The sequence below is a fragment of the Crocodylus siamensis genome, chromosome 6 (genome assembly GCF_052110815.1).
Source record: "Crocodylus siamensis isolate JL-2025a chromosome 6, ASM5211081v1, whole genome shotgun sequence".
NCBI classification, from domain to species: Eukaryota; Metazoa; Chordata; order Crocodylia; family Crocodylidae; genus Crocodylus; species Crocodylus siamensis.
The window spans coordinates 74,830,581-74,853,281 of NC_143400.1; the positions used below are offsets into that span (position 1 = coordinate 74,830,581).

Below are 22,701 nucleotides of genomic sequence, written 5' to 3' on the forward strand. Positions count from 1 at the left end.
GCGGAGGCCTTGGTTACGGCCAATGCTAAATACCCTGTAGACTGTGTGGTTATGAAAGTGTTTAGCATTCCTGCTGGCAGCTGCGTCAGCAACCAGGAGAATCTGTTTCTGGGGCGGTTGCCCAAACTCATCGTCATTGGGTTTGTGGATAACGATGCCTTTAGCAGGAATTATTCTAAGAACCCCTTTAACTTTAAACATTACAATATTAATTTTGTGACCCTCTCCATCGATGGAGAGCAAACTCCAACAAAGCCCCTACAACCAGATTTTGAGAACAGTAACTGTGTGAGAGAATACATGCAGCTGGTACAGACAGCTGGTAAACATACAAAAGACATGGCCCTGATAATCAACCACGAGGAGTTTTCTCTGGGGTACACCTGGTTTTCCTTTGACCTGTCCTCTGACCAGGAGTGTGCTGATCATTATTCACTGATTAAAACCGGGAACCTGAGAGCAGAAATACGCTTTGCTGCGGCTTTGCCCACCACGGTTAACATGATCATGTATGGGGGCTTTGACAACAGCATAGAAATAAATCAGAGGAGAAATGTTCTGTTTGACTATATGTGAAGATAGACACCAAACAGCTCGTCAGGGTTTTATCTTCAGACCCTTAAGCCAAAGAAACTTTCTTAGACGTTTTCCCCTGTGACTGGCTTCCTAAGACTCAGCTATCTAAAAGGCCCCTGAACTTGGTGGTCAACACGCACCCACATAATCAACCCGGAGAACACTGGTTGGCCATTTACCTGGAGGATCAGAACTGCAGAGAATTTTTGACTTGTACAGTCACCCCCCAAACAGCGCTCTCTTTCCTCAAAGCATTATGTTGTTTTCAAACAAGAACGCTACTGACACTGTTTTTCAGATGAAACAGTTACAAGACCCCCAGTCTGTCACCTGCGGATACCATTGTGTGTTTTTCCTACACCACTGTAGCAAAGGGCTATCATTTGAACAGATTTTAAAATTGTACTATTCTGATGATTTAGCACAAAATGATAGGGTGGCGATGCATTTTGTAAAAAGTAAATATAAAAATTTCCATGTGGCCAGACCTGCTCAAAACATATTTCAACATGCCCAGACATGTATTTATTCCTATGACTTTCAACAATGCTTTGTCTGAATAAAACACTCAGGGATCTCAACATACAGTAAATAAAGCTGTTGTTATTTAAATATGTGTGTACGTGTTTTCATTTAAAAAATCATCTGTAGACAAAAACTTTATAGCAGTATAGAATAGTTTATTTCAAAGCGTAAAACTTTACATGGAGAGCCAATGTCTTTTAAAGACAGTTTTTCGCTTCTTAGGCAGTGTTGTTGGTGTTTCTTGGTCTGAGGCAGATACTTTCAGGTGTTCCAGATGATCACGATTTATGACGTTGCCCATAACAGAAGATGGTACATTCAGCTCAGCCATGGCTTTCATAAAGATGTCCTAGCCTTTAGGCGGATGTTTAGTAGTCCTGGCATGAGTCTGAAGGGTTTTCTGGACCATGTTGAGCATGTTAGACCCCTTGACGAGCATCTCTTTGTAGACGAAACCCCCTTGATCATCCCAAGAAGAAATATCCTTGTTGTGGCTCAGCTTAGTGCGCAGTACTTTAGCATTTTTCCTGTATAGGGCATGTACGTTATCCAATACTTCCTGAATGACTGTCAGGTTTTATGGGGGTTTCTAGTGGGTATCCGGCTTCTGGGGGGGGGGGGGGGGTCTGTTCCAGCAGAAATAGGGTTAAATTCCCTCTGTCCAGATCACCCTGCTTTACATAGGTCAGGTATTTCTGAAGCACGGATGCATACAGTTTAGCCTTATCATATTCTGCTACACCCGGTCTTTGGAGAATATCCCTCATTTCAACATCCAATAAGCGGGTTGTCTTGGTTCTGATATTTTCCTGAGGAAGTAGGGGAGCCTTAATTTTTCCAGCTCATGTTTGGGCACCAGGTACATTTTTTCTGCGTGCTCCATCACTGGCTAGCCAAAAGCCCCGTAATCAGAGGAAGAGCAAAACTTAGCAGAGATCTGATAAATCCCCCAGACTGTTTCACCAGCTGTTTCTTTTTTTTAAAAGGGAATCTTTTGTTATTTAGGTTTTTTATGATCCTGCATCTCTTTTTCAGCACGTGAATCTGATGCGGTGTCAAAGGGATGTTTCCTTTTAAAGTGTTCAGAGCAATTTCTGAAACGGCCGCTAATAAATCATCAGAGGCCGAGCAGAGTATAGCTTTTCTCTGCTGTGGGGTGGTTTGAAGAAACAGTTTTAAGAGAGACAAATTTCTTTTTACACAGCTAGACATGTTCCCCTTCCACCGTCTCAAGAGCTAAGAAGAGGCCGCTGCTACATCATCTCTTTTTATTCCCACCTGCTGTTTTTTTAAAAGTGTAAGCAGCCAGTTGGTTGGGAGGAAGAAGCCCTGTTTTTAATCTAAAAGCATCCGGGGTAGAAGCGTTTAAATCAATCACCAGGTACCCGTAAGGTGTTTTAGTGGCATCCTCAAAAGCTTCTAGAAAGAACTGGTCCTTACCTGGGTACATCTGCCGTGCCAGGGACACTATCTGTAGCTTATCCCTGGGGTTTTTAAACAAAACCATGTATTTTGTGTTAAGGGCAATGGTGCAGGTCCTTTTCCCTTGACAGAAAACATTTTTAACTATATACATAATGCTAAGATTCCGATGGTGCACATACTGGGTAAAGGCTTTCTCGATTTTGCCGCTGTCACAGGCAGAGTCCATTATATCATCTATTACAACCATATTTATTTTATTAGGAGAAAACAAACAGTCGTCATTGAGACTGTCCGGTAGACCTTCCACAAACTTGATAAAAGTTCTTTATACAAAGGCTGCCAACAGCTATAGAACCACGCGATATTCTCAGGCACAGCAGACATTTTATCAGCATGAGCCAAAAGGTTTTTTATGAAGTAACTTCTACCACAGTTGCTAGGGCCTGCCAAAATCACAGAAAAGGGGTGCTTCCAATGCATATCCATCTTTAAAAACCATAGGGGAGGCTGTTAAAGTTTTCTGTGAGGACCCTTTTGTCATAAACGACTTTCTGTATTTTTCTCAAGGTTTTGTTTTCTATCATCCACTTGCTTTTGTTCCTGAGGATAGAGCACTGTTGTATCACAATTGTTTTAGGGATGTCCACAGCAGGGTTTGCCCCATAATTTAGAACAAGATCTCTCAAGGTTTCAAAGTTGACTTTTTCACTGTTGGCCACATTCAGGGTAATCCCTTTGACCTTCAAACAAACCTTTCTCCTGGACAACTTGTACCCGTAGGTTTTCGGAGTGGCCGACACAAACTCTGTGATGTGTTCATCTGGTGGGATTTCACTGGTGAGCTCGCCTAAATATTCGCCTAGCAGGGGGTTCCAATCTCCCTCGCAGCTCACAAATATCACAGAATCTGTGTTGTGGTATAGACACCCGCCTTGCAAGCTGTCTAACAGCTCGTACAACTCTAAGCGTGCATAAGCGGTGGTGAAACAGGCTATAAAGATGTTTGTGTTACCAGAGACAGTATAACACTCTTTGGCCTGTTTCTAAGATGCACAGGCTGCCTCATCATCAATAAAGTCGCAAAATGAAATTTCATAGGTGGGAGAAAAGAGGTAGCCAAAGAGTTCTTCAGGGTCTCTAACGATGCTGGTGTTGGGCGAGTTGGTTCTCTGACCAAATTTACCCCGCAAAGAATTTAGAAACAATTTTGCTATTTGGCGCTTTGCAGGGTTGGGTTTGATATGCTCTGGTACTCTGGTACTCTGTACCCCTTGGCGATAGCTTTATTCAATTCTGGTGTGTACCACGTACCCAAGAGGGCCCTTTCTTCATCAGTGTGGTTGCGCTCTTGCTGTCTTCTTTCCGCACAGAGGTGGCACAGCATGAACATAAGTTTCCCGTTCACCCTGGTGGGAAGCACAGGAAAAAAAAGGTTTTGCAGTGGGTACAATTTCACCCTGGCTATTCCAAAATAGTGCGACAGGGGTTGGAAATTGTCATGAATGATTTCAGGGTGTCCGGCTGGGTATTCCTTCATTTTGTTTATAAAGGGGTAAAGCCTAGTAGAATCGTAATAGTGTATTTGTTCGCCGGGTTTAGTTTGGTAATATAGACAGATGGCGTTAGTTCTTCCCCCAGAAAGAGCATCCCTAGGCACCAGTGGAGAAGGCAATGGGGTTCTGTTTAAAAAATCTGCCAGCTCCCCATCCGTTTCTAACAGAGCCCTCCACTCGTGCTCCCAAATGGTCCTAACAGTAACCCCCCCTCTCTTGAGATAATCGGTCTTGTGCAATGCCTGATAATTCAGAGACCCAAAGGTGGTCCCCGTCAATGGGTTCTGGTCTTTCTCATTGTAGCAAGTGACACAACCGTGGAAAAAGCATTCATTAAATTCAAACGCCATAGATTCCCCATCAATGTTGGCATAGCCATCTAAAAAATAGGGGCCTACCTGAAATTCCCCACCCTGTAACACATGTCGAATCTGAATATTTTCTTTCTCCGAAATGTACGTTAGCCTCTGAATAGATGGGGTTGAAAACTTCTTTTTCTGTCTGTGATAGTTGTCCAGGAGGAGAAGCACTGTGGTCTGCAGTTCCAAAAACATAAACCTGTAGATGGCCATGCAGACGGAGGCCAGCATGATGTATTAGAAAGGATCTATGCAGTGTACTACATTTTGGATTTCACCATCTACTTTCACTTGGTCTACCTGCCGTCTCATTTTCATAATCTCATCCCTGTAGAGGCGGCAGGCCTCTTTCAAAATTTTTATGTCCTGCTGGCAATAATAGGCCAGCTCCTTTTGCATGTCAAAGTTCTTATTGCGGTTATTCTGATACCATTCTAAAAACTGTCCTTTCTCACCGGACATCATATTTTCAACGTCGTAATACTCCATCTTTGGGAGAGGCCCCACATAATTTTGGTTTTCTGCTGTGTTAAAAAAAATGGGAAATAACCTTTGCATCCTTCAAACCCCATTGCCTGTGGAAGCCTGCTAAGCTTCATTGGCAAAAAGTTTAAAGAATCCATGAAACGGATGCCTAGCCTGGTCACTTCAATACACGTGAGTTTACCACCCTGCGTGATTAGTTTCATGCCCACTTTTTCCTTCAATAACTGGCTGACAATGAAGTAACCATCGTAGCCTTTGGCGTTGTGAGCTATGAACATGTAGTCCTTGAACTTTTTATCCATAAAGAACTTAAAAAATCAGACAGGCACTCTTCGCCCTTAAGCTCTCAAGTGCTTTCTGGCTTTTTGGGCTTAGCTTTACAAGCCTTTTTGGGGGTTTTTCCCGCGGCCTTCTGTGGTTTTTTTCCCCCTGTCTTTAGCTCCATTGCAAAAATGTAGTTGGGCACATGCATCCCCATCTCCTGCACACATTCAGAATCATAAAAAATGTACCCCTCGCCTTCTTCAGCCTTTTTAATCTGACACATAAAACACCAGTGTTTGTTTACATCTGTGATTTTCCCATAACACTATTTGCACTGCCACCCCTTGCACTTGTGCTTTTTGTCCATGTAAGATTTACACTCATTGCACAGAGTTTTAGTCAGACATTCAATCCATTTTTCAGAGGCTGGGGCCACGTGCCTTTCTAAACACTTTTTGGAACAACAGAACAGCTTACAATTAGGGCACCTCTGTGTCCTGCCCACATTTTCAGAGCAGTTTGGGTTCAGGCAAAGACGACATTGGAACCTGCATGTGTGGCTATGGCTGTACAACGTCTGACAAAGATCACAATAATTTCTCATGCCAAACACCTTTTTGGCATCCAAAATACCATAATAATGTTCACCATGTAGCAGAAGAAAACAGGTGTCGGGGTATCTGGGTGCGTCCTGTGTTTTAAATAAACTCCACCCAGTTTTTTTCCTTATGCATCACTATGTTAATGTTAACCTGTTCAAAGTCTTGAAACAAAGGTACTTGATGGAGCATAACCTTTTGATATATAGACATGCCTAATTTCCTGTGAAGTTCTTTGGCACCATCTAGCAGCTCGACATCTCTGGCCCCTCTATGTTTTGTAACAGCCAATAGACTGCCTGCAAAACACAGGTTAGTATCATAGGTATTCAAGTCAATTAAATACTTCATCTTTTTAGTAATGAACTGGGAATACGGGGTAGAGCTTATAACTCTATGGCTTCCACTTCCCTGGCTTTTCACAACAACCACAACCAGCCAAAATGTTGAATGAGCAATATTTCTCTCTGGCTTTGTAACAGGTTACTGAACCACTCTAAAAACAGCTCTGGGGTCAAATTGTTTAAATTAATAGCTCGTGAGTATAAACAGTTTGCGATGCTATCTGCCTGAATACATAACTGTGCATAGTCATTGCCTGTGAATCTCTATCAGAGTTCTGGTACAATTTCTTCCACCCCTCGGGTTATGGCTTTGTATGCCACGTGTAATGGCACACGCTCCAAATTCACAAAACAGAACTCCTCAGTGTACCTCATGCTACCAAACCTGGCTACAGACCACTCTTGCCTTCTCACCCGCACCGTATGTAAGTCCAGTAAAACATCCTCTGATGACTCAGGAGACCAGGGGGAACTTGAGGGATCCTCTAAACTGTCTTCTACACCAGATTCAGACCCTCCAGGTCTTGGTGGTGGGGGAGGCCTGGGTGGTCTGGGAACATTTGAGGGACATTCTAATGGGCTTCCTAAATCATAGTCACCATCTCCTGTCTCTGGCTCTGTGGGTCCTGGTAAAAGGTCAGGTCTGGGAGGTTGGGGTACATTTGAGGGACCCTCTAACGGGCTTCTTAAACCATATTCTCCACCCCCTCTCTCTGGCTCCGGGGGTTCTGGTGAAGGGTCAGGACTGGAAGGAGGAGGAGTGTTTGAGGGATCCCTAGGGGATCTCTTTTTTTTTTTTTTTTCCCCTCAACCAGTGTTTAGCCTTCCCCATGCTCCGCTTTAACCAAGCCCTTACTTTTCGCCCTGCAAGCCACTTGCTGGTTTGACACCCATTCTTACCCCCGTGTTTCTCATGTCTCCCCCTCTTATGATACAGACCATGCCTGCTGTCAAAGTTACACAGACTACCTTCTCTCTGGGTAAAATTTACCCTTTTGCTCTGGTAGTAATCATGATCTTTCAAGGCGCTCTGCACACTCTTTCTGAGATATATACATCTGCCAGTATCACTCCAAACCCCTCCTTTTTTTTCACAATAATCACGATCTTTCAAAGTGCTCTGCACACTCTTTCTGAGATGTATACGCCTACCAGTACCACCCCAACCCCCCCTCTTTTTTCACAATAATCATGATCTTTCAAAGTTTTCTGCACGCTCTGTGATGTATATGCCTACCAGTACCACCCCAAATCCCCCTCTTTTTTTGACAATAATCATGAACTTTCAAGACAAGGTGGTTATACCCACCCTGAAAATCCACCCTCTTTTTTCACAATAATTATGATCTTTCAAAAAAGGAGAAAGATTCTCTTCTTTCTCTAAATTGTGTGAGTAATCAGTCCTGGGTTTCTTATTCAAGGGGTCTGGATCACCTGTTTTGGGGGTATGAATCCTTGTCTTTTTACATATGGTTTTCTCAGAGATATATGGCTTGTTTTCCTCTGAGGAATCATACCTTCTGTTCTGTCCCGGTGGTCTTCTGATCCTTGGGTACTATGATCTGCAGGCTGAGCATTTCTGGGGGTTTTTGCTTGTGCTTTTAGAGGTCTCTGCCCAGACCCCTGCTCTTCTTCGGGAGTGGTGCGTGTGATCACTTAGGAAATATAAAATTTACATCTCAACATTGAGAATTCACTTTTTTCACACACTACAAGTTTAAAATGTGCTTAACCCCCTACACACCACTTCTCCTCCCACAAGAAACAAAGTTTCAGAAGCTGATTTCAGAAAAATTACCTTTTACTACTGGATAAAAACATGACTGTATGTGCTTGTTCTGCTTTTCTGTGTTAGAAGAAGAGGTTCTGTTTGAAAACAAACAGCTGTTATAACTTAGTGTGATTATAGTAACACAGCCACAAATAACTTACCATTTTAAAATAATTTTTACCCTGCTGTGGTAAAATTGCACGGGACTTCCTCACCTGATAAGCACTCTGTAATATAAATGAAATGATACAATAAGTAAGTCCTCTGTATTAAAAAATTAAATAATAGATTAAGGAAAATAGTGTATGTATAAAGTAAAATATAACTGTATTAAAATAGTCACCACTAAAAGACAACTCCACCCCTTTAGTCTTAAAATATGTGGAGATCTGGACACACCAATCAGCTTTTATTTATTTATTTACTTATTTTGATCTGGTTTATCTTTATGATACATACCCGCCACTCCATACCATACACAATCTGTGAGAATATATTTTTAAATTCAGTCTTTATTTCCATCAAAAACTTTTATAATATTTACTGATTTCTTTTGTTAAACCTTCTTCTAAGAAGTGTTTTTTTTATCATTTCCTGTGATCATTAAGCCTTGTTGGCCTTATCTTTACAGCTGGCCTTTTGGTAAAAGATAACTCCTTCAGTCTTAAAACAAGAAGAGCTCTGAACGCAATGGTCATTTTTTTTGTGTGTGTGGTCTAGTTTATCTCTATAACACACACCTCCACCACCCCTTACCATACAAAAGCTGTGAGAATATATATTTTTAAATTCAGTCTTTATTTCCATCAAAACTTTTACTAATATATTTTGTTACCCCTTCTCCTAAGAAGGTTTTTTATCATTTCTAGTGGTCATTAAGTCTCATTGGTTTTATTTTTACAAAAAACCCTATATGTATGTGATTAGAGATCCAAGACACTAACGCAAATGCTAATGTACATTAGCTGTAGAAAACTGTTGATGTACTTTACAACCTCACATCCCCCACCCTCCCACCAAGATCAGCAAAAGATATAACCCCCCCATCCCATTTTAAACAGGTTTTGCTAAACCCTTCTCTTAAGCAGGGTTTTATAATCTCTAGTACCAATTAAGCGTTCAATATGGGGTATGAGTGCTTTATCTTCCTCAGTGATCAAATCATGAAGAGCAGCATTAGGATCTTCTGCAGAATACACAGTGTTTAGAAGTTCTCTAACCTGAATTAAATGTATCTCAGTAATTCTGAGAATGTTCCTGGCAAACCCAATGGTTATAACAGCATTGAGAATGCTATCAAGACATATTTCCTGGCAAAGTTCCTGAATTATTTGGTTTATGCTTCCATCTAACCAAGTAATACATTTGTGGGCTTCTTGACCCCCTAGGTCAAATGTGCACCCCCAGCATAGGTCAAAAAGTCTCTTCCTCAAGCAGTATTTCATTATGCCATAATAGGAAACGCAAACAAGAGACTTCATGAAGACTTTACATTCGCATGATGTAATACCTTGTGTTGATTCAATGTCCAGATGTCTTCTGAACTCTTCAGCCTCATCCAGTCTTTGTTCTCTGCAGAAGCATACACCTCCTTCTTGTGTACTGGTGAGTAGGTTTTCTGAAGTCACTAAAAAGGCTTCATCTAACTGCAAAGGAGTTCATATAAAGGACTTAGTTAGCTGCTGTTTAATCAGTCCTTAGCTACCTCCAAACACACACATGCCATGGAGTGAACTCACACCAATACTCTGAAAACCATAGTACCCCCACAAACATGCTCCAAATCTCTTGCCGGTCTCTCCTCTGCGATGACCTCTACTTCACATGCAGGCTCTGGCACAAAGATACCATCTTCCAAATTCTCAATGTCTGCTTCGAGGGTCTGGGCCTCCTCCATTTGCCTGTTCATTGGATCTTCCCAAACACGGTCAGGCGTCTCAAAGAGTCTTTGGGCAAGGGGCCATGTCTCCTCCTCAAAACTATTTCTACGGTAATGTTTTCTATAAGGTCGTCTTGGGGTTGTAGTGAGTGGGCCTACAGGCATGTGAAAGAATCCGTATCCGCCCCTGCTTGCCTTAGCACGGTCTCATATAAAGAGAGGGGTCATTTGGGAAAGCAGGTAGACCTGGTGGGTTTGCCGCCCAAATCCCACCCCCTCTACTCATTTCAGTTGGTTCAGCATCATTCTTGGGAGGTCTGAGGCCTCTGAAATGTGACTGGGGTGGGGGCGGAGCTGCTGATGTCACATACCACGTGACTGGGGTGGGGGTGGGGTTGATAATGTCACACCATGTGACTGGGGTCAGGGGGCGGGGCTGGTGATGTCACGCATCACGTGACTGGGGTCAGGGTGGGGCTGGTGATGTCACACATCACGTTACTGGGGTCAGGGAGCAGGGTTGGTGACATCACACACCATACAATCTAAGGAGTCGGGACTTCTGGTCCTGCCCACCTGTCACATTTGCATTGAAGGGCGGTGAGCTTATATACTACTATAGACCATGAGCTCTTGGACCACATTTGGGAGGATGCAGGTCTTAAGAAAAGAAATAATGCACTGTATCAGTTTTTCCAGTACTCATCAATAAATGTCATATTGCAAAATGGCTTTTTTTATTATGTTAATGTAGTAGCTTTAATCATAGTGAGTGGGCCATAGCTTTAGTTAAAATTCCACAGATTCAAATTTCTTTCACAATACTAGTCCAGATGACCATAGGAAGAGGTGAAATGAAATTTTGGTGATGCATTTGGTAGCACTGAAGATTGCCAAATTAACATTGTTTTTCATGTAGAAGTGATTATGTCATTTCTCTTTGGCTTTTTGAACTTGAAGCAGTGCTTCTGATGCCAGTATCTTTGGCAAAATATTTGTGAATGCAGTAATTAACTGAATATGAAAAAAGAGCCTGTACCTAGATCGGTGAGAGTTAGGCTATGTTAGATTAACAGGAGAAATTGTTACGTCAAGGGCTAAGTACAGACAGTCAAAAAGCCCAAGGCTGAATTGATTCAATCTTTTCAGGTTAGTCCACGTTGCATAGATTAAACAGACATTCACTTTTGATTCCAGAAATGCAGCCACACGCTTCAGTGGCCCAGGCCAGAAACTGGAGGGCACTAGAGCATGCTTGGCTGGAGCAGACAGCTTGGTGCAAGGCTAGCCCACCAACCCTGTGAGGGGGGATTTAATGGGGGAGCTGCAAACATCTTGGGATGCTGGGGGACTGTGAGTTAACTTGAATCTGAAGCAGATCTGAAACAGAATTTCAAAAAACTGATTACACCTGTATCAATTAAGTCCGATACTACATCCATTTAGGTTTATCTTAGACCAGTTTTGGCCATTTTGACAGCAATTTATGTGCACTGAACCTCTGTTGTGTTACAAATTTGAACTAGTTTCCAATCACTTTTACTGGTTTATGTGTAATTTTTGTCTCTAGCCATTATTGTAGTTTTCAGAAGTTACTGGTCATTCTAATTTTCCTTAAAGTATTAGTCATTTTAACATTTCTTGCCATCTAAACTGAAGTGCTTAGTTAATAGCAAGAAGCTTATATTTGAATTTTCAACTGATGATATTGTACTGTGTAGTATTATTTTTACATATATCACATAGGCATAAGGCAGTTGGTTAGATTCTATCCTCAGTTATGCCCAAGCAGCTCTATTAATTTTTTCAGGAGTGTGTCTAAGAATGGAATTTTTAAAAATGTATACCTGTATTGTGAGCATACTTGAAAAATAAGTGGATTAGATCTTTTGATTTGGCCAGTAACTTCACAACACAGCTGGAGTGAGGGCTTCAAAAATGGCATTAAAGTTACTTGTGAGTTCCCCCCAACCTAGGCTACCTGCATGCTGGTTTGGTCCATCAGTGTAACTAAGTCTATAGCATGAAGCTTTGCTAGGAGCCCGGGGACTCGGTACAGCAGCTGGGAATCAGCTGGTTTTAAAGGAGACCCAGGCACACCCCAATGCTCTCTAATCCAGTACAAAGAGCAGGCTGGTAGATGAGCCACTTATTCATTCTACCTGTTACAGATTCTTTTAGGCCTGCTTTGTGCCAGCCCAGCAGTAATAGTAACTGCTTTACAGAATCTAGGCCAATATACAGACCTATACAGATTCTATACCAATCTAGAACTGATAATTTAGGTCAGTTATCTGTCAGGACAGTGTAGATGATGATGATGATCATTATATATTATGGTGCTCATGGGGCCCATTCCTGGATCCGGACACATTTGTGCTAGGCACTGTACAAAGTAACACACATAGCAATACCGAATACAGATTCACAGATTCTGGGCAGAAAAGACACTCATTTCCTTCATTTTCAATTGTTACCCTAACCCTAACTTTTCATTTCTCTGCTAAGCTCTCCCTGAATACACATAGCAAGCTTTAGTTATGTGGAAGTTTCTTGATATGTGTGAAGCTGTTGCATTGAAACCATCAACTCATTTCATTTGTGCTCTGATTTTGTTTAGTTTTAACTGTCTAACTTAGTGCATCACTGATTCTGAGGACTTCAGAATCCTAGCAGCTTATTCGGACTGAATACCTTTTCTGTTAGCCCTTTTGCAATGAATGGATCTATACTGTATGCATATGGTATACATGGTTAAATTAAAACGTTTATAGTTTGATAAAATGTTTTGCTTTTTTTTGGACTGGTTTGCTGTTTTCATTTGTAGCATTTAAAAAAATAACACGCTTCATATGCTGAGCAAAATTATTCACTGGAAATGGGAAGAAAAAAACAATGAACTGAACTTTTAAGTGAGGTAATGAGATAGTCATTGCTGATAAAGATAACAGCATTATCTCCTAGCACAACTGAAGCCCGCAGTGTAGCAACATTTGATCTTCCTTTGCAAGGCCGTGGGAAAGCATGCCAGCAGCGGTAGGTGGCTGGACAAAGATTAAATTAGTCAATTGCATGTGAATTCACTTGCTGTATGCCTGAGTTTGTGACTATTTTGTTTTTAAATTTGTTGTAGTACTGTACAAGTAGAAAACTGTTGAGTGTCTCAGCTAATTTTTGTATAATGTAACAAAATAGACTAATTCAAAGACTTGGAGGATATTAAAATATAAACTAATGTATTACATATATGATGTTTAATGTGAGTTAAGCCTTGTCCTGTAGCCATTATTTAGCCATTGGAATCTATTGGAATTTTGCATTTGGGAAGACAGGGTCAGTTCAGGTATCAGGACTGTTGTTATATATTTTTAAAAGAAGTATTAAAATCATCTGGGGTACCAATTTTTTCCATCCATTCTCTCCTCAAAATGAGAGTGCTGCCTCTCTCACTTCATCACTATTTGTCCTGCTTAAAAAGGAAAATTATTTATTGCAAATTCTTCCACTCTCAGGGCAAGTAGTGTCATGAGTGACTGCAGTTCTCATGTCCTTTAGAACCTTTCTGCCCTTTAAAATTTTTCTGTGAGAATGTGATTTCTTACAGGTACGTTTATCAGAATTTCTGGTAAGGAAATGTTCTTAATTATAAACAGCTTTAGTTCACAGCACAAGCAAAGCCTAGATCTAACTGAACTGCCTAGTACACTCTGCTTAGTACACTCTTGTGAGCACAGGCTGTTGCTTAGTGCACTGCCTGTTGCAGCTGCTGTGGTGTGCATGTCACGTGACTATGACTAAAGCAGAACAACTGATTTGAGTTTCTTTGGTAGTTTAACCCTTCTCAGGAAACAGACTAGTTGATGTTTATGATTTTTTTTAGAGTTAACCTTACACACTGTAGGTGAGTGATGAGAGAGAGAGAGAATAGTACTGCTTGCAGTTTTCATATCTATAATGTCCTGAGGATACAGAAATTTAACAGCAGCCTGGCATTATGTGAAAAATTAGAATAGTCTTTAAATAGCCTCTATTTATTTTGTTTCACTGAAACGTCAGTATAAGGAAAAACTTTTAGGATAGAGCCCAGCTCAAAGGTAAAAAGAGTTAGCCAAGAGTGGACACTCTCTGTGTTCTAGTGCTAATGATACAAAGTAAGAGTATGTTTCCTCGGTGTGAGTTGATGGTTGGTTATGGTGGAGTGGCTTTTTCATAGTTTTGTAAAGTAAAAATAATGAACTGAATCTAAAATGAGCAAGACCCATGAAGGTTGTTCAGGTGACCATTCAACTGCAACTGATAAATGTTACTGAAACTGTTGGGGAATAGCGGCCCCAAGGTCACGGTGGGCCAAGGGTGGTATCAGATCGGAACAGGCAGGATTTGTGGCGAGGAGTCTGAACGGTACACGGATTCGTGCGGGTTCGAATAAAGTGGGTTTTATTTACTTACACTTCTGGAGCGTAGGCTGAGACGCTTGCTTCAGTTACAGTTAAGAGTGTATTGAACAAACAACAAAGGAGACTGTTGGCCCACCGGGTTCCCGAGTGAGCCCTTGCTTTCTACCCCGAAGGATAGGTGCGGCTGCCCACTTGATAGTCCCAGGGCTGGTCAACCGCTTATGAAATGGGAGAACAAATAACAGAACTGTAACACATAAAATGTCGTGACGCCAGTCCAAATGGACAACAAGAAGAAATGGTCGAAGACGGTGAAGAACGGTGCTGAGATCAGTGCCGGATACGATGAGTTTAAGCCGTAGTCGAAGTAAGTCGGGTTGATCGAAATCGTGGTCAGAGTCGATGCCAAAATCAGTCCAATAGCCAAAAGATCAGTACGGAAAACAAAGAAGAATTGAATAGTCGAGATCGTGATGAGGAGGAGACCAGTGGGCCTGAAGCCCTCCTGAGGAGCAATCCCTGCAGCCGCAGCCTCTGCTCTCCGGATCGATCTCTCCCTGTCTCACAGTCCCTGCCAAGGCAGCCTCTGCTTACAGGTCGGGCACACTCTCCCCACCACCACACAGACAGAGAGAACCACCACAGGTGGGGGCTCACAAGCCCTTTATAGCAACCAAGTGGCCAATCAGGTTACTTGCTCTGAAGAATTTTCTAGTTCTATGAAGTCATGCTCTTAGCCAAACTGAGCAGGCCTCTGATTAGATTCTGTATATGACTGAGCATGCGCATGGTGGAAAAGTAGGTCACGCTTGATTGACAAGCCAACAGGTCACCCAGGGGGCACATGCTGGGCACGCTGTGGAATTTTCCATAGGCCTTGCCTGCTTGTCTGCGCATGATCAAACTTAACTCTTGTGTTGCCAGCATACATTCAAAATTTGGTCTGGACAAAACGTCAGTATAGAATTAGTAACCCCACTGAACAGACTATAAATCAAGCTGCATGTGCTGCAGAACGAACATTTACAGCTAAGCAGAAAGAGAACTTTTAAGGGACAGACTTTTGCCAGACTGCACAAGAACAGCCTGAATGCCTCCCAAGCATACTTAGTAGGCATATGTGTGCACATTTCTGGGTTACAGATGCTTGAAGTCAGGCAGGGTAGATACACACTTTGCAGACTAACCAAATAAGATACAGAGCATGAACTTTTGTGAACTTTGGCTCACTTCAGCAGATGCTTGCCCAGCTCCAGACTGTTATACCTGTTATCTGAATAAATAGGTCTGCCTTCAGTACAGTCAATCTAGCACTTCTCTAAATCAATAATATTAATTTAAAGAGTCATTAAAACAAACAAACCGTAGTCCTCTGTCACCTGCATATTGAGCAACTGAGAATCCAAAAATGTAATCTCCTTTTCAATCTAGACTAAATAAAATAAATGGAGCACAAGCTGAGGTGAGTGACAAAATGAAATATGTTTCATGTTTCCTCTTAGAGTAATTTAGCTTCTAACATGCTCTTATTTCTTCCTAGCTATCTGTTAAAAAGAGAGAAATAAAAAGATAGCTAGAAAAGAATCCGTCATGGTCAGGGTGGCTTGCTGCTGATCTGACCTAGCTGATATAAGCTCTATTTGCAGGGAAACATATGCCACAGGACTCATCTCACAAAGATGATAACTTAATTTTTTCTTTATGCTGGAATTTATCAAGAAAGTTGGTTTAATTACTGTATTCTTTCTGCTTGTTATTAAAATGTTTTATATTATTGGAATCCACAAGCAATTTAAAAAAAATAATTAGAGCCCCTTTTATCTTTGAAATGTTACCAGCGGGCCAGATTTTGAGTCCTTTTCAAGAGCAAACAGTTACTCACATGCCGGTGGCTCCAATGGGAGGTAATATGAATGAAGCTGATAAGGCTCCTTTTGTAACAGCTCAATAGTGTGAATAAGGGATTGCAATCTGTTTCTCTTGAGAGTCCTTTTCTGGAGAGTGGCTGAAGAACACATAAAAATGAATCACATAAAATAGTGATTGTAAAACAAGCAAAATAATTCTCTGCATGGCTGTAAGTGCTTGGGAAAGTCTCCCAGCATCAGCTCAGTGAACTGGCACTAGGACTTTGTACTGTCACATATGACACTCTACCTAGGTGTATCGCTAGGTCTGCCGTCAAAACAGAATGTGGCTCCTGCAAGGAAGGAGCATCTTCTTTCCTTTGAAATGTTGGATTGTTGTAAGGCAGAGGTTTTCAACCTTTTTTCATTTGCAGATTCCTAAAAAATTAGCATGGAGGTGCAGACCCCATTGAATTGTAAGTGTGGGTATTCACATACTTTGATTGATCATTGTCATTTTTCAAAGACATTTAGACATAGTCTGTGGACCCCTATGGGTCTGTGGATCACTGGTTGAACACCACTTCTGTAAACCATAGAGAGGAAGACTTACAAAAGAAAAGGAGCAGGACATGCACAAATCTAAATGGCTGAAAATGGAATTGAAAAACCAAAAATGAATTTACTAAGAATAAGGTTGAAAGGAGTTTTGACAAGTTCTCTCCATCTGACCAAGTAGTTCTTTAATTTGATGGAGGAGAACTACCCTTACTGGCCCTCCAATGATCTTTCCATTTTCCTGGTTTAATCCTGTGGATACTATATTTCTTCAGATTAAGAAAATTACCCCTTTTCACTAGAGTAGCAAGCCAATCTTTATGGTCTTGCAAGTTGGTTTCAAGTTGATGATGAAGTGACATATTTCTTGAATGCAACGATATTACTTTTTTAAAAATGTATACAAGTCCTGTTTCTCTGAACACAGGAGGAATTAAACATGATAGTTTCTTTGCTTTTATTTCAACACTTCTTTCCAGCCAGCACATTCTGCAAACAGCTGGATCTTCTGACTTTCTTTGGGTCATTCTGCAAATGCTTCTGTGGCAGTGGCTGGGGCTTCCTTGCTGCCTTCTGTGTGCATACATGTCTGTCTTGTGCTTCCTGCTCACACACTCAATTACCATAAACAATTGGCAGACCCTTGTGTTTATATTTAGTCAAATCTCTCTACCCAGGTGGCTCAGATTCCAATATGTGGCTTGTATTTTTAAAGGTGGCTTCTTTGGATTCAGCTGTCTGTTCCATAAAAGAGCTTAATTACTTCCCACATTTATCTTGAGTTTAGAACAATTATCACACTAACTAAATTCAACAACACTCACTCAGCTCCCAACATAACGAAAACATTGATCTGTGCTGCATTTGGATCTTTTCTCCACCCAGGATGATGATTATGATGGAAATGCCTTATTTTAAAGCTAGGAAAATGATGCTTTCAATATGTTTGTACTTGCTAAAGATAAGTTTCTCTTATTCCCATGCCAGTCCAGATTCTGACAGACTCCATTTCAGAATTTATTCTTATGTCAAAACTTCATAATGAAAACATTACAAGTCCTTGAAGTGTGCAGTTTAACTATGCTAACATTCCTGATTACCAGATCGTTGTCCTCTTTCACACTCTGATTATTGATTATAAATTCATCCTTAAATCAGTGACTCTCAGCCAGGGTGCCTTGAGATCCTTTCAAAGGTGCCCCATGGTGCCATACATACTGTTAAGTGTGCAAACATGATTCACAAGATAAATCCAGAGGGTGTGTCCACACATGCAGGCATGTGTGCTTGTGGCAGCTCACATAGGAGCAGCACAAATTTGAGCCAGGGATTTTTGCCGCAGCGCACATGCCTGGACGTGCACTTTGATGTGGGACAAGTTATACCACTTGGGGCAAAATAACCCTAGCCTGCTCCTCTTGGATCTGCAGCAAGGGGGGAGCTAGAGCCTGGGGTCAACACCTGTGCTGGTCTCAGCAGTATAAAAACCTGCCCTGGTGAACAGCTCAGGGCTGCTTGCCCTCAGGAGCTTCTGAGGCTCAGCCAGTTGGTATCTAGGGACACTGCCCCTTGTGCCAGCTGGACTACTGAAGCAGTCGTGACCTGGAGTGGCCCCTGCCTCCTCTATTCACTACAGCAATCTGGCAGGGGGGGGCTGTTGCATGGCTATGACCTGCTGCCATCTGTGACAACATCCACCCCCTTATACCTGCAGCCTCTTGGCTGCATGCCTACCAGACCCGGATGGGGTGCCCCCACTCTGCATCTGGGCAGTTATTGCTCAGAAGATGTGCTCCTTGTGATGGCCCACTTTGAACTGTCCAAGTGTGTCCTCTTGGCCCCAAATGGCCAACAGGTCAGCCACCTCATCTGCCCTCCAGCTGGGTCCCCAGTGCTGGCCCCCTGGACAGGCTCCTCTTCCTGGGTCTTGCCACTTATCTCACCATCAGAGATCCTGGTGTTCCCTGTTTAAAAATTGCAAATTCTGTGATAAACCCAATTTTTTTCATTAAAATACCCAAAATAGTGTTCTTTCGCTATTAAAATGAAATGCCACTATATAGAAAGGGATCAAATGGGCAGTGTTTTATTGATATAGTTACAAGTTTAAAACAGTTTGGAAGCCTATCAGTGCCTCTATTGTCATAATAAAATAAATTCTAAATATCTATACACTTTGGCTTTACTTGTGGCTTCTTTGTCATAGAAAAACCAGAGCTGCCCCTACCCACTTCACTCAACAGGATGTGCAGCTCTGAGCAGCACTGATATGCCAGTGCCCTGCCTCTGCCCTTGCCCCTCACTCTCAACCCACAGCCTGCCCTCCGCCCTAATCCCCTCACTCTAGACCCACAGGACCAGGTATGTGGGTGAGGGGTTTGTGGGAGTGGCTTGGAGGTGTGGGGTTTGTGGGTGGATTGTGGGGGGCCTGTGGGTGTGGGGAGCATGGGGGGGCTGCTCAGGAGGGGTGGGTCCCCTGCTGCCTGCAGGGTGCAGATCCCCCCACACAGCCCATGGACTGCCCCCCCACAGGGGCCATAGTTCCCCCACAGCCCCCTAACAGGGCCCAGAGCCCCCCCTGCATGTGCTACAGCCCCCCCCTGCAGGGCCCATAACTTCTCCACAGGGGCCAAAGCCCCTTCACAGAGGTGACAGCCCTTACCCTGCAGGGGCCAAAGCCCTGTTGCAGCGGTGGGGGTCCTGGGTGACAACCTGAGTGGCCCACAGCTGTCCAAAGATGCACAGTTGTCACCTGGGGCCCTATGCACACAGGAACCATCCTGGTATGACAGGTTTGGTTTGGTTCAGAGTCCCGAATCTCTTCCAGGAGCTTGTGGGCTTCATGTATAAATGGTTTACTACTTTTAAGCCTCTTAAGCCTCCAGCTGTTTGGGTCTTCAGTTAACAGTTGATGGAGCAAGTATTTTTGTCATCTCATGCCTCTATTGCCAGTAATCATGTTAGGGTCCATCTTCCTTTATCACTTGGTCTAATGCCCAGGAATTCATGGGGCACATCTGTGTGTGAGTGAATTATGCAGTCTGTCAATTCTGCAGTGAACATCTGCTGGTCAGTTGTAGGGAGGGAGGGAGTTGCTGTAACTCATGGCACTTTATGTGAAACTGTACATCTGTCAGCACCCTTAGTTTCTCTTTACAGCTACTCACAGGAGGCACCATGAGAAAGTAGTCCCTGTCACCCCCATGGTTCAGGTGTTAAGGGGTATGAGCTGAGGTTGTTACAGATGTTAATGTTGGGTTAACTAATTATTTTCTCTTCCTTTTAGTGAGTGTATTGATAGGAAATGCATTGGAAAAAACCTTAGTGCTAACTTAAGGAGAATTTTTTGGTGTATATATATATATATATTACTGAAGAAGGCTGTCACAGAAGAGGCATGTTAAAAGTTGTTTCCATTTTCAAGCCCTTTTTTCTCTCAGGACTCAGATTTATGAAACAGAAATATTTTTTAAGTATTGTAGCTTCCATGTAGGTTTTAAATCCATATTAATTTTTTTTTTTGTATGTGCTTATGCAGTTACTGTGTTGGAAACTTGTTGTATGACATAGGTGGAATATAATATTAGTAACAGAAGCTTAAAGTTATTAATTCAAAGAAACACGTTCTTACAAAAGATACTACCATCACCTTTGTTATTAAAATTTTAAGAATTTTAATATTTCAGTTTACTTGTGACTAAAACAGTTTACCAGTATCTAAAGTAAAGTTAATGCATTATGATTAAGTTTCTTTGTGTTGTAGTAGTTACTTTGCAAACACAGCAGGGGAATAGTTGTGCCTGTAAATATACATACAATGATATATATATCTTACTTTTGCAGCATTTTTATCTTAAAATTATGGAAATGTTTATGTTTTACAAAAGTTTGTTCTAAATTTGGGGCCAAATCTAAGTTGACTACATTGCTGTTAATTAAATTTCCCCAATAAGCTGCACAATGTGTTCACCTCTTTTTATGGTCATAACAATAATACAGCAATTATCCATAGGCAAGCAAGAACCTGACACAAAAATTCAGAGATTCAAGTTTTATTGAATAGTGTAAGGGAACATTTCAAATGACTAGAGATTTCCCATTTCTCTCTACTTGAAGACACCATACCTCTTATCTTAAAGAATACAGTTTCTAAAATGAAAAGTGGTTATATTAATTCAAAAAATAGAATTTTTAGATTTTAGTTGAGCAAATACTATTACTCTAATTCTTTTATTTACTTCTACAGAATACAAAATCTAACCCTGCAGTTGAAAAACAAACAAGATGAATTACAAAATCTAAATGGGGATTTGAGATGTTTCCAAGAAGAGAAAGAAATTGCATATGAGCAGTTGCAGCTGTTCAGGTAAGACTTCCCAAAAGGTAATGCAAAATTATCTATTTTCTGTGAAAAAGTGGGGTACAGTCAGTTACTAGACCCAATAGAATTGTAAGCATCCTGGCAAGAAATAATACTTGAGAGAAAATTTTGGAAACATTTCAATGATTGTTGTTTCTCAGCACGTTAAGATGTTTTGTTAGCAAATGAAACTGGAAAGTGACTAATGCATATTGTTGGAACTTTTGACATTAATCTCAACAGAATAAGTTAACAACAGAGTTAAAGGCAGTTGTTTTTGGGATATTGTAACATTTGGAACATAACTGCAGTTCTGTGTTTCTTCCTGATGATTGCCTAAGAGGACTTTGAGTACATACACAAATCCATGTTAGAACTTTTGAAAAAGAGTCATAGGACATTTACTTTGTCTATTTTATTTACATTTGTCTTCATTTGTACATAAATGAGGTTTGAAGTAAAAACAAAGGAGGAAGAAATACTCCTTTGCTTGATATTGCCTGACATATATGCTAAATGTTTAGCTCTATTTGTTATACTGAATAATAGTGGCAAGCTACATTTTAAAATGTGACCTAGGGAAAAGTATTTAGTAGGCTTCCTGGTTAATACAACACCTATGCTTTGACAAGTATTGGTATTTGATCTCTCTTTTATAATGAGCTATATTGTCAACCTATTTTCCTTTTTTTCAGGAGCATATTGGAGAACCACCGGTTAACTCTGCACAAGGCACTTTCATTACTTCTCTTTGTTAGAACTGAGCTAGACAATATTAAACAAGTAGTGGCTAATAATCTAGATAGCTGGACTACACTGAAAGAAGAGATTTTTCGACAAATAAAAACTTTAAGCAAAGGAGTTTGGACAGGTAACTCATCAACTTACAATATTATTAGACAAGAGACTCATTTTTGAATGTTGAGTAAACACAAATAATTAAAATTGAAGAAGATGTTTTACATTGCTGGTCGTTATTTGGCCCCGGTCAAAAGTAGGTGAAAGGTACTGCTATCTGATAGCATTTTGGGGGGCCTATGTGAAATGAGTTGAGACAGATGTTCGTATCACGGTCTCTAATCCCCTTTCCCTGCAATTGTAGCCAATGCTTGTCTGTCACTCAGAGAAGAAGGGTTAAGTTGTCATGGAAGCTGAATTATCCCCAGATGCCAAAACATAATAAACTAGGAGTTGCTTGAGTGCTACAAGCCAAATGTGGCTTGGTTTCTATAGACAGAGTAGAGACCTATTGGCAGGATGATAGAGTGGGACAGTTTGTATTACTGCTGTCTTCTATACTTGTTCTGTTGATAGAGTAATCAACAGAGTATTTAATCATTACAAAACTTTAAAAAACCTTTAAAGCTATTTTATAGTACTGCCAAAAAGAAAACTTTCAGTCTGTCCAGCAATCTGGCATTTTGCATATCTGTAGTGAAAATTGTGATTGTTTTGAATGAATCTTCAGGGATATATGTTGTAGCCACATTGTTCTAAGAAGTATAGACAAACAAAACTTTTAGGTTAGAGGTGACATCTTTTATTAGACCAACTAAATAGTAGTAAAAGAATGTCTTTCTTTGCAAGCTTTCAGGTCCAAACACCTTTCTTCAGGCTGAGGAGAATTCAAGGATTGTAAAAGTTCTCCCTGGTAGAAAAAAACCCTTCATTTTGCACAAGGGATGTAGAGGGTGGAAGTTTTTTCCCCTGACTTACTCAAGTCCTTTTAGGAGAGAGTTGCTCTTGGATATGTTGATT

General features: G+C 41.2%; 1 protein-coding gene and 1 long non-coding RNA gene across 2 annotated transcripts in view; one reads left to right on the forward strand and one right to left on the reverse strand.

Moving 5' to 3' along the window:
- The window catches only part of LEKR1 (leucine, glutamate and lysine rich 1), a 137,057-nt gene that overhangs the window by 42,554 nt on the left and 71,802 nt on the right, over positions 1 to 22,701 (forward strand). The window contains exons 3-4 of the mRNA XM_090054129.1: positions 20,830 to 20,949; positions 21,639 to 21,814. Coding sequence (XP_089910255.1) covers positions 20,830 to 20,949; positions 21,639 to 21,814 — 296 coding nt within the window. The remainder of the gene's footprint in view (positions 1 to 20,829; positions 20,950 to 21,638; positions 21,815 to 22,701) is intronic.
- Positions 1,310 to 8,000, reverse strand: LOC149863014 (uncharacterized). The gene is made up of 3 exons (XR_016443240.1): positions 7,930 to 8,000; positions 7,649 to 7,786; positions 1,310 to 3,932 (listed from the first exon to the last, which is right to left on the reverse strand). It is a non-coding gene; the product is annotated as an uncharacterized LOC149863014 (long non-coding RNA).